The 11,616-nt window shown below is 33.2% G+C and overlaps 2 protein-coding genes across 3 annotated transcripts; both read left to right on the top strand.

Moving 5' to 3' along the window:
* The first annotated feature begins 1,436 nt into the window (after positions 1-1,436).
* On the top strand, positions 1,437-6,524 carry LOC106335374 (primary amine oxidase). 2 transcript variants are annotated; one of them, XR_001268716.1, is made up of 8 exons: positions 1,437-2,036; positions 2,804-3,275; positions 3,614-3,912; positions 3,986-4,099; positions 4,190-4,642; positions 4,745-4,842; positions 4,944-5,259; positions 6,504-6,524. XR_001268716.1 is itself a non-coding variant. In XM_013773883.1 (7 exons), the coding sequence occupies exons 1-7, from the start codon at positions 1,545-1,547 to the stop codon at positions 5,152-5,154; spliced, it is 2,139 nt and encodes a 712-aa protein (XP_013629337.1). In that variant the 5' UTR covers positions 1,437-1,544; the 3' UTR covers positions 5,155-5,297. The 2 variants fall into 2 exon arrangements, 1 of the variants encoding a protein (XP_013629337.1); XM_013773883.1 differs by lacking the exon at positions 6,504-6,524 and having other exon boundaries at positions 4,944-5,297.
* A 2,268-nt stretch (positions 6,525-8,792) lies between these two features.
* On the top strand, positions 8,793-11,191 carry LOC106331223 (aspartate aminotransferase, cytoplasmic isozyme 2-like). Its single transcript, XM_013769539.1, has 7 exons — positions 8,793-9,223; positions 9,356-9,427; positions 9,538-9,599; positions 9,889-9,972; positions 10,748-10,847; positions 11,056-11,116; positions 11,181-11,191. The coding sequence occupies exons 1-7, from the start codon at positions 9,116-9,118 to the stop codon at positions 11,189-11,191; spliced, it is 498 nt and encodes a 165-aa protein (XP_013624993.1). The 5' UTR covers positions 8,793-9,115.
* Positions 11,192-11,616: the final 425 nt, after the last annotated feature.

The following is an 11,616-nucleotide window of genomic DNA, read 5'->3' as shown; positions in this document are numbered from 1 at the left end:
ATTGTATGATATTATTATTTTTTGTTAGCTATCAAAATTATCACAACATACTTTAATCAACCAAAATATTGAATCCACCATGATTGTAATACACAAATATATCAAACTCACTTATATGTGTGTGTATGTGTATGTGAAGATATGATGAAAGTGAAACAAAAATAAAACTAGAAAATATTTAATATTCCATAATGTTAAATAAAAACATAATTAAAAATAATTACCAAATCAAAAATATTTGGGACTACTATTGTTATTGCCAATTGACCAATGTTAATATATAAACCAATTAAGTATTAAGGCACAAAATATAAAACATGGCATATTAATACCAAATCAGTATTCATAATAAGTGAATGTGGAATAATATATGAAAAGAAATAATATGAATGACCAAAAATGGTTTTTTTTTTCAAGTTATTTCTATAAATTTTATAATAACATATAGAAAATATGTATAATGGAAACAAAATAAAATGCAAACAAAAAGTATAATGATTTTGGTTTCCAAACAGACAACTAAAAGTTTGGAATTAATCATGAAATGTCATTTATGTAAACGCTAAGAATCAAAATCAATTAAATTATGCTTTGAATTTGGCCGAACCGGGTTTGGTGACTAACCCAAGTAGCCGGTTTTGCCTTTTCGAGGGGTTTGGCAGTTTAATTCAAATCCGAGTTTTAGTTCAATCCAGACTTGATTTGATAAACGGTTCATGGTTGAACCAGTCTGTCCGGTTTTCAAAACATTCGCAAATGCACTTTTCAAAAAAATAAAATTAAACAATAATGACATTTTATAAAAAAATTACTTAAAATTAATGATTATATTGAAAATAAATAGCAAAATATAGTTGACGATAACTTTAAATTTCAGGTCATTTTAGAAAACTCCCTGCTTTTAAACTACAATAAATAAGAACAAAGTTAAAATCATCAAATTAATCTCTAAGGCTATAAATAAAATTTAGTTTTGCTTATTCGATGGATTTCGATTATTTTATAGCAGACCACACAATACGTCTCAGATCTAACTGATAGTACTCTCTTCTCATTTACACTAAGGTACTGTCCACACGAAAAAACAGTGTAGCTTCGTATATACTATTACTATATAGTACAGAGAAGCTCCTTCAATATCCCTTAGCACCAAACGTGCTACATCATACATTGATTCAGGTCGTTTTAATGCAAAGGATCGTCAACTTTTTTTTCATATTCTTTTTGATTTGTAATTCTCCGGTTTTATGTTTCTATGTAAACAAATTAGAAAGTACTGATGATAATGTGTATTTTTCCATTTACAGTCTCCAATATAGCGATCATATCCTTCTTGTCATTACACTTGTCATGACAGGAAGAAGTGGGGCATACCAATTTTTCAAGATCTATTCCAACTTGAAAATATCTCTTACATGGTAGGTTTAAGAAGTGGTTTGAGTAGTTTTCACATGTTTTCTATCTTTTTATTTTCTTTGAATAATGCTCTTATATCCCCTCAGCTTTTATAAGTAGACTGTACACTCAGACCTTAAAAGTCAAGTATGGCGGAACCATCTTTAGCTCGTCTCTCTGCCTTGTTCTTCGGCTTTCTCCTCCTCTTGGCAACTTACTCTTGGGTCCCTGGACTCCACTCAGGCTACTTATCCGGTACCGGGGTCCGGAAAACTCTCGGACCGGATCTTAAACTCCGCGTTGACCACTCTTCCGCAAAGCCTCATCACCCACTTGACCCACTAACGGTGCAAGAAATCGAGAGAGTCCGAGCCATCCTCTTGGATCATGAACCGGGTTTTGGTTCCGGGTCGGCCACGATTCACTCCATGGCTCTTGACGAGCCGGATAAGAAACGTGTCGTCAAGTGGAAGAAAGGAAATCGGCTACCGTCGCGAAGAGCCGAGGTCCTCGCGTTGTCGAGTGGTCAGTCCCACGTGATTATTGTGGATCTTGATTCGGGTCGGGTCGTTTCCGATGTGGTCAACCCGACTTCTGGGTATCCGATTCTCACCATGGACGACCTCATCGTGGCTTCTCAGGTATCGCAGAATAGTTTTATTGGTAAACGACATGTTACTGATTTGGTGTTTAGACTTACTTTGTCACCAGTAAACCGGTTTAGCTTACCGGTTAATTTTCGGTTCAATTTCTGACCAATACGGTCTACTAGATTTCCATTCCAGTTTTTTTGGTACAGTACGGTTTGTGGTTTCAGATAGAATTACTCTAATTAAAACGGCTTGGCTCAGGTAGCCAGTTACATTTCTAGTTTCAAATGAATATATAGCTTTTGTTTTGTCTTTTTTGGGTTTAATTCTGAAGTTGTTATTTTTCCACACTGTCGTTACCCAATACTAATAAACACGAAAACTGAAGACCCAAACCTAGAGATTCCACTCTTAACCGGTTTAATATTTTTCTGTATCTCTCTTTAGAAAGCTTTGACTTTTAGGATATTTTAATCTGACATACTATTTAGATCCATTTTTTTTTTATCATTTTTGAATATTTCGTTTTTATATATCTTTTTAGTTTTTAGGATATTTACAAAGTATACTGCCGTTAAATTCAGTTTTCTTGAATTACTTATTTTATATTCAAAGTTACTGTCGTTATAAATGTATAAAACTGTTTGAAATTAGTTAAATATTTTTAAATAAAATAAGGTATACAAGACTTAATTAAACTATATTTTTGGAATTTTTGTATTACATGTAATATTGTGTTTTATGAGATCATGATGATATATGCCCATACACAAAAATGAGCAATAATTTACTTTTTTCTTTGTCAACACAAAATGCAGGTTGCTTTGAAGAGCATCGAGTTCAACCGCTCAGTCGAAGCTCGTGGGGTTAAGCTTTCCGATTTGGTAGCTCTACCAACGTTCACCGGATGGTTTGGACCGGAGGAAGAAGGACGTCGAATCCTAAAAGTCCAATGTTTCACGTCACAAGACACTCCTAATTATTTCATGAGACCCATTGAAGGTCTTTATGCAACGGTCGATATGGACAAACTAGAGGTTATCAAGATCGTCGATAAAGGCATGGTTCCTATTCCCAAAGCTGCCGGTACAGAATACCGGTATAATGTTCAGAATAAGCCGGTACACATGGATCGAATCAACCCCATTTCGATTGAGCAGCCGGAGGGTCCTAGTTTCCTGGTCGAAGATGGACATTTGGTTAAGTGGGCTAATTGGGTTTTTCATGTTAAAGCTGACCACCGAGCCGGTATGATCATCTCTCAGGCCACGGTTCGTGACTCCGAGACAGGTATTTAACACCTTAACTCAAAGTCTCAAATATTCACTTGTTTGAAAATGATATTAAAATATATTTTTGATGTTTTCTATACTTTTTAGTTAAAATAACAAACTGATTAAAAAAGATAAATTGTATTTAGTTTGAATTAGTACTAGTTTAAATTATGAGAAATAGGTATTCACAAAAATGATGTATATAATCAAATTTTAATGTGTTTTCTTAATATTTTTGGAAGCACAAAATATATTTTTCAAACGCAGAAAAAATATTATATACATAACAACTGTGATGGTTAAAAGAGAAGCCAAATTCTCAAATCTTGATGTTTACTAATGTGGAGAGAACAGGTGAACCAAGAAGTGTGATGTACAAAGGATTTCCATCAGAGTTGTTCGTACCATACATGGACCCTGGAGAACTATGGTACTACAAAAGTTATCTGGATGCAGGCGAGATCGGTTTAGGTCCTGCGGCAATGCCTCTTGTGCCCCTCAACGCCTGCCCTCGAAATGCTTACTATATAGATGGCGTTTTTGCCTCGCCGGATGGAAAAGCCATTGTCCAACCTAACATGATATGCTTGTTTGAACGATACGCAGGCGATGTCAGCTGGCGACATTCTGAGATTCTTATCCCCAGTGCTGATGTATGTCCCTTACTGTCATGATTTTTTATTTTGCTTTGAATTAGAATCGATTCCTGATTTGTCAACTTAACAGATAAGAGAGTCAAGGCCAAAAGTTACATTGGTCGCTCGGATGGCTACTTCGGTCGGAAACTACGACTATACTTTTGATTGGGAGTTTCAGACTGATGGTTTGATTCGCGTTACGGTATGTCAGTAAATGGTTTTTGTTCTTTGTTTGTTTTGTATACGGTTTTTTTTTTCAAGTTTCCTCGCACTTAAATGTTATTATTACTAGGTCGCGGCTTCAGGTATGTTGATGGTGAAAGGGACACCTTACGAGAATGTAGATGACTTAGGTGATAAACAGGATGAGTCTGGACCGTTGATCTCTGAGAATGTGATTGGAGTCGTCCATGATCATTTCATAACGTTTCATCTAGACATGGACATTGATGGACCGATGAATAATTCGTTCGATAAGGTTCATCCAGAGAAGCAAAGAGTTCCAACCGGAAAATCACCAAGAAAGAGTTACTTGAAGGTCAAGAAATATGTAGCCAAGACTGAGAAAGATGCCCAGATCAAATTGAGCCTCTATGACCCATATGAATTCCATGTTGTGAACCCAAACCGTAAGTCTCGGTTAGGGAACCCGGCCGGTTACAGAATCATACCGGGTGGGAATGCGGTGAGTTTGCTCGATCACGATGATCCTCCTCAGATTCGCGGTGCATTCAGCAATAATCAGGTACTTAATTTTAAGCTTTGTTTTTCTATATGAGATATTTAATTAGTTGACATTTCGTTTTAGGACTCAGTTTGTTCAATGCAATTGGTTTTATTGGTTTAGATATGGGTAACTCGTTATAACCGATCAGAGCAATTTGCTGGAGGAGTTCTAGTGTACCAGAGCCATGGCGATGACACACTACAAGTTTGGTCAGATCGGTATGAAACCAACGGACCATACCAATTGAGTCATACTATCTATTCCTAAAGATTTTTGGTTTAAATATCTCTCCAATATTGCTTGTTTTGTGGTGTAATAGGGATCGCTCGATCGAAAACAATGACATAGTGTTGTGGTACACATTGGGATTCCATCACATACCTTGCCAAGAAGATTATCCGGTTATGCCAACGGTAGCTGCTAGCTTTGAGCTTAAACCGGCTAATTTCTTTGAATCCAATCCGGTTATCGGTGTCGCGCCCATCTTTGAGAAAGATCTACCGGTCTGTAGACCGTTTGCTTCATCTTGATTGGTTTTTTCTCATATAGAATTTTGACTAGATCAAATGCCCGGTTTAGCCACACGTTGTTGAAGTTTGTATACAGTTTTGTAATAAAACCAACACGTCCAATAAATAAGAGAGACTTACGTAAAAGAACACTTTTTGAGTTATCTTTGCACTAAAAGACACAATATTGTTTTGACACACTTTAATGTGACAGCTATTTTATTGAGAATGAAAATAACCTTTGTTTTTTGCTAAGGAGAAGAATGCTTTTTTAGGAGGCAACCTGTAATGAAACTTAGTTGGTGTCTAGTTGCATTTAATAATAAAGTTATGAACCAGAAAGGTATGTATATGGATTTATGTGAATGGCTTGTACGCGTGAGATCAATTTAAAGACAGAAAATCTAACGGCTACAAAAAAGAATGTCTTTTAGAGTGTAATTAATCGAAGAAGATGAGTTGGATGTAAGGAGGGTTCCGGAATGGGAATCAAGAATGGGAGCATGCCTTTTAGGGTGTAACTAATGGGTTTCCAAGGTTGAGAAAGTAAGTGAGTCGTGGTAAGAAGAGATATGGTCAGACGAAGTTTGGTTAGGACATGAGTATTGTGCTCAGGTGATGAGTGGATGGGAGGTGTGTGGTCACTCGATGTGTGGACGGGTGTTGTGTGGTCAGACAATGAGATGTGGTCAGACGAATTGTGAAGTGGTGGTGGAGAGAGTTTGTTGATGGAATTGCTACGAACTTTTTTTTATCAGAAACGAGCACCATGGTGGAATACCAACCCTTTTGGCTCTTGCCTTATCCCAATCGATCTGTTTCATGTATTTTTGCCCCTCAATTGTTGTTGTGAATAGTAGAATCTTCAAAAAGGAAGCCAACCAAATGCAGAAAAGCATCGTTGGTACAATAATTTTTCTCTGAAAGCGGAGACGGGGATCGATAATGTGTTATCAGTTTCTAACTCATGAAGATCAATCAAACGACACCGGAGAGCAATCGACGTTGGCGGTGAAACCCCGGTAAAAACTCAGTTCGCCGACGGTGACGACGGCGGGTTAGGGTGGCAGATCTGCATCGACGAGAGAGAATGTGTCTCTTTAGGCGGGTTGCAGATCTTCATCAACAACAAAGCAGTGAGATTATGATTTGCTATTTCTGAAGATCTGGAAAGTTTTTTCATGATTTAATTATGAAGAAAATATCCAAAAGTAAATAAAGAGAAAGAAAGTAATGAAAGAGAAAGTAATGAAAGAGAAAGTTTTGTTTGAGGGTACATTGTCCTCATCAAATGTGTGTTGGAAGCATATTGTGTTCTTTTGTGATATTTAGAAGTGAGAATGTGTCTGTAGGAGTAATTTTCTGAATAAATAATGCTTAGAGAAAATCTATATTAGAGCCGTTAGTTTCTTTGTATTGAAATTAGATGAGCACTCACTTTCTAAGTGTAGATTCTATATTAGGCATGGGAATTCGGGGTCACAGTCGGACTTCGGTTTTGTCCAATCGGATCTCGATTTTTCGGGTTATCAAAATCAGCCTCATTCGTATTATATGAAATTTCGGTTCGGGACCGGTTTAGATTCTATCGGGTTCGGGTTGGAATTAGTAAATCTTCAAAGAACCGGTACAATCCGATGTACTTTCGGGTTCGGATCCCAACCGGTTCTTCGGTTTACAAATACCTGATGTATAACTACTTTATAACCAAAACATAAGTAAAATCAGCTCTTCGGTTTTAAAATACATGATTTGTACCTATTTTGTAATCAAAACATAAGTAAAATCAATTCAAAAATAAGAAAGGACATCAAACATGATCATTCAAAATCAAACGAAAGGTAAACATAGTTATTGATAGAAAGAAAACCAAATAATAAAAGTATAAAACGAAAGCAAATTTCTCATAAAATGAGAAACATTATTCAATGAAAACAAATCCAAAATCTAAAAACCTCGAGATTCAACTGCCACATTTAACCTTCAACCTTCATTTAATAGATAATTATTTTAGATGTTCAATAATATCTTAGTGTATATACATATTAAGAATTGAGATCATGTTTGGTACAAGTTCTTTTTGGGATTTTGAATGTTTCGGATCCTATCGAATATCTATTTAGGTTTGGATTCGGTTCGGATAATACCCATAACCCGAAATACCATAAAACAAGATCCATCGGTATTTATGTCGGATTCAGATCGGTTCGGATTCATTTTTATCGGATCGGGTTCGGTTCGGATTTTTGGGTTCGGTTTATTTACCTGCCCTAGCGTAGAATGTCGTAAAGATTTGAAGCAAAATTAATATGAAAATGAGAAGATCCATGAAACCTCAATCTAGACAAGTAAGAAAAAAAACTCACTACAAACAGAGAACTGGAAGCGACCGACAGAGAAAACAATTAAAAAGCATACGTTAAAGTTGATAGTTTCTAGAATCTGTAGATTTCAGTTGTAAAGTATAGAACCGGTAATGAATTAAGCGTTACTCAACAATTATAAGTAATTTTTTAATTAAAAAAAATATCAATAAACAATTTAGAACTACAATGCAAAAGTGGCAGATAAAACGTTTCTAACCATTTGTAATTTGTAATTTGTATCGCTGATCTGAGTTGTTAAAAGACATCTAGATCTCGATCCGCGCAACCGCGCAGGTTTTTGTTTTCATTTATTTTTATATAAATATTTTGTTTTCAATTCTAAATTGGTATATATTATAATATATAAGTGTCTATCAATTTTTAAAAAATAATAAGTTTACTGTATATTTTTTTCATTGAATAGATTGTTTCAAACTTTCACATGTATTTGTATCTTCTTTTATATATATATTTTTGGATTATTATTTCATTATTAAAATTGTAACTATATATATATAAATATTATTTTATTGTTATATCAAAGATATTGTAACATTTCACAAATTTAAAAAGTTTTTAAAAAATTAAACTTTTCGCTTCATAGATTTATATTATCGAGCAAATAATTAAACATTTAGTTTTTGTTTAATTTTTAAAATAAACTATATAGTTTAAATGTTGTTTTCATTGGTTTAAGATAGTAAAGATTAATCATTGTTAGATAATATGATTTTTTTTGTTATTTAAAAATAATCTTTATAATTTTAAAAGTTCACATAGACTAATATTTAAATATTTACCGTATAGAGGTATAATATTACAACATTAAATTATATCTATTTAATTTATACTATCTATAAATTCAATGGATCATCTATTGTTTAAATCCATTTATTGATAGCTCAATAAAAATTTCTGGTATGCTCAAAATTTAAATGATATGATTAGATATTAATTGTAACATAATTTTCTAGGAATATGTCCATTAAGTCCATTTTTTAAAAAAATCACACATAAATCAAAGTTGTGAATTCTGTTTTAATATAGAAGATTTTTCTTCAACATGCAAACTAATTACTTGTTTATTAGTACTCTCTCCGTTTCGCAAAGATAGATTTTTTGATATTTTTACACATATTAAGAAAACACGTTAAACTACTATAATAAATGTATCTTTTCTGTAATTTTCAATAAATTTTAACTAATAGTAATTCAATAAAGTTAAATAATTTTCTCGAAGTTTACAATTTATTCATTGAAAACACAAAAAATACATCGCTGTGAAATTTTTTTTTTTTTCTAAAAAGTTTATTTTAATGGAGGTGAAGGAATATTAATTTTTGGTTACACGTTGAAGTTGTGAATGGAGATATTAATGCAAATGGCCCCACTTTATAACTAAAACATATGTTAATATCTCCTTTCAAAACTAATCATATATGTATATATTTATATATAGATATCAGGACAAAATAACCAGCATTTATAAAGGAACATTTATATAGTAAATAATTTAAAATTTTAATTTAAATTTGATTTTAGCCATTATAAAAAGTACAGTTATATAGAAAATTGGATTCTCTTGGTTTGTGAGCGTAATCATGCTTAAATAATTGATGACTGTTCTATTTTTCTTCCAAATTCACTGTCGATTGATTAATCATTTTGTGATGACTTCCATCTTGTCAAACGTCCTTCCTGCTCCGGAAGATCCTGTTCTCAGTGTACATATATTTCAGTTTAAGGATCTACATTCATCTTACTTTTTTGTTATTGGATCCATTCTGCTATTTTATGAAAGAGTAGATCATTTTTTATTGCAGGTTTTTAATCTTATTTGTATGGTCACAAAACAGGTTATTTTTGCTTGTAGAGATGATCCTTGTCCAGTTAAGTTGAATTTGAGTGCCGGTGCCTATCGAACCGAGGTAACTTTGGTTCCTTTTCTGTCTAAGTTTTATGGATCTTCACAGTCTCTATGATAGAGTTATTGTATTAGTCCTCACTGGGGTTATTATATTTATTTTATTGTCTAAAGGAGGGAAAGCCTCTTGTTCTTGAGGTGGTGAGAAAAGCAGAGCAACAGTTAGCAAATGACCTGTAAGTTAGATACTCATTAGTAATATAGAAAGACTTCGATTGTTTCAGGAAAAAAAAGTGACGTTCTTAAAATATTTAATCTTACATTTTTCATAAAGTATTTTTGTGTTTTTCTGTACAATTAACATTTCAGTTAAAATGTGATGACTGTGGGTTCATTTGTGAACACATTTGTAAACAAACAATCAAAGCCTATAAAGTAAGAATTTCCCCTATAACTTTCTGATAGTAACTGATTAGCTAATTTTCAAAAAAAAAAAAAAGTTTATGATTTTGTTTTTGCCTCAAGGTCTTGTGACAAGGGTTATCTCCCAATTGATGGACTTGCTGATTTTAACAAATTGAGCGCCAAGCTGATCTTAGGTGATGATAGGTAATATATTAGATACTATTATTTTCCCTCAAGTGATTAAATGTTTAATCCGAGGTTTGATTGTCTTTTTTCAACTTCTCTAAATCCTTTAGGTTATTTTCATTTTACTATAAAGTAGGGGTGGGCACAAGGCGGTTACTTGCTTTTTTACGTATACTTGATACTTGACTTGCCTTGAACGAGTAATGAATTTTTCGACTTGTACTTGACTTGTCGAAAACGAGTACTTGTTATTTCGAATACTTGTCCAAAATATGTTACTTGCAAGTTACTTGTCTTGTTCAATTACTTGCTACTTACAAGTATTTATTAATTACTTGTACATATTTTCAAGTTTTTAAAAATTACTTGATAGATAATATCTTACGATAGAAAGTTATGAAGTTTGTTTTATTTACTCGACTTGGTGAAAACACAAGAGTTATTTTAAATACAATATTTGCACCTAAAAAAATGGAATTCAATAAGAAAGTATTGTTTACTTCTTACAACAAGGAAAATTTTGTGTAGGGCTTTGGTTTTTATGATTTAGTTATCATTTTTTTAGTCGTAAAACAAGTAACGAGTAATATCAAGGCGAGTCGTAACTTTTTTTGTGATACTTGTTACTTGCCTTGTACTTGCAAGTAGCAAAACTCAACGACTTGATACTTGACTTGGCAACGACGAGTACTTGAAAAAACGAGGCGAGTACGGGTCAAGTAGCGGGTATAAGGCAAGTAGCGAGTATTAGTGTCCAGCCCTACTATAAAGATTGTTTTCGTTTTTTGGGCAGTCATGCAGTGGGAGAGAATAGAGTTGTTACTATCCAGTGTTTGTCTGGTACTGGTTCTTTGAGAGTCGGAGCTGAGTTTCTAACAAAACACCACCAACAAGTAAATGTTCCTCACTAATTTATTTAGTTTTGTTAGTGACCAAAAGAATTTTGTAAATGAACATTTCAGAAGGAAATGTAAAACGAACAATTAACAAAATTTGCGACAATTTTATTCTTGAAAAAATTTCTATGTAAATTGTAACATATTTTATCAGGAATTCTTGTAATATTTTCATCATCATAATTGCGTTTATCATTGCTTTCAGCGAGTCGTTTTCGTTCCAAATCCAACTTGGGGGAACCATCCCTTTATTTTCACATTGGCGGGTTTATGTGTAGATTATTTCCGTTTACGTGATATAATTCTTCTCTTCAAATGTTTATATCACAGATAATTATTAGATCAAGAGAAAAAAATCAGGAAAATTCACATTTATAAAATATTTCACTCTTTTATACTTAGTTTTCCAAGTACAAACGCAAGCTAACAATTTGTTTTAAAAAACTACAAACTGATTTCAAACATAACAGGCTTAACAGCAAAAGAAAAACAAACAATTGAGTTGAGACCATATTATTCTTATTACATACACAAGTGTCACTTGTTCATACATGCTGCAGTTACCCGCATTGCCTAATCTAATGATTATGTTCTTTGTTGTTTCATAAATAATTTGGTTAAAAAACAGAGTTCTTGATTTACAGTTCATAAGCGAAAACAAGGAAGCACACTATATTATATATAATTTAGTTTTCCTGATGGACTGTTGAACCGAACGAAATGAGGATTGTGGCCATTAGACAGAATGCATACCAGTAACTTATTA

This window comes from Brassica oleracea, chromosome C3 (assembly GCF_000695525.1).
Source record: "Brassica oleracea var. oleracea cultivar TO1000 chromosome C3, BOL, whole genome shotgun sequence".
In the NCBI taxonomy this organism is placed as follows: domain Eukaryota; kingdom Viridiplantae; phylum Streptophyta; class Magnoliopsida; order Brassicales; family Brassicaceae; genus Brassica; species Brassica oleracea.
The sequence above is the reverse complement of the archived record's forward strand: the minus strand, read 5'-3'. Positions and strand labels throughout refer to the sequence as shown.

Bases quoted from the DNA above. Each gene is read 5' to 3' on its own strand.
- LOC106335374 (XM_013773883.1), top strand. From the start codon at position 1,545: ATGGCGGAACCATCTTTAGCTCGTCTCTCTGCCTTGTTCTTCGGCTTT. The intron at 3,276-3,613 runs GTATTTAACACC...TGGAGAGAACAG, and splicing joins GGTTCGTGACTCCGAGACAG to GTGAACCAAGAAGTGTGATG. The intron at 3,913-3,985 runs GTATGTCCCTTA...TCAACTTAACAG, and splicing joins TTCTTATCCCCAGTGCTGAT to ATAAGAGAGTCAAGGCCAAA.
- LOC106331223 (XM_013769539.1), top strand. From the start codon at position 9,116: ATGACTGTTCTATTTTTCTTCCAAATTCACTGTCGATTGATTAATCAT. The intron at 9,224-9,355 runs GTACATATATTT...GTCACAAAACAG, and splicing joins CGGAAGATCCTGTTCTCAGT to GTTATTTTTGCTTGTAGAGA. The intron at 9,428-9,537 runs GTAACTTTGGTT...TATTGTCTAAAG, and splicing joins CCGGTGCCTATCGAACCGAG to GAGGGAAAGCCTCTTGTTCT.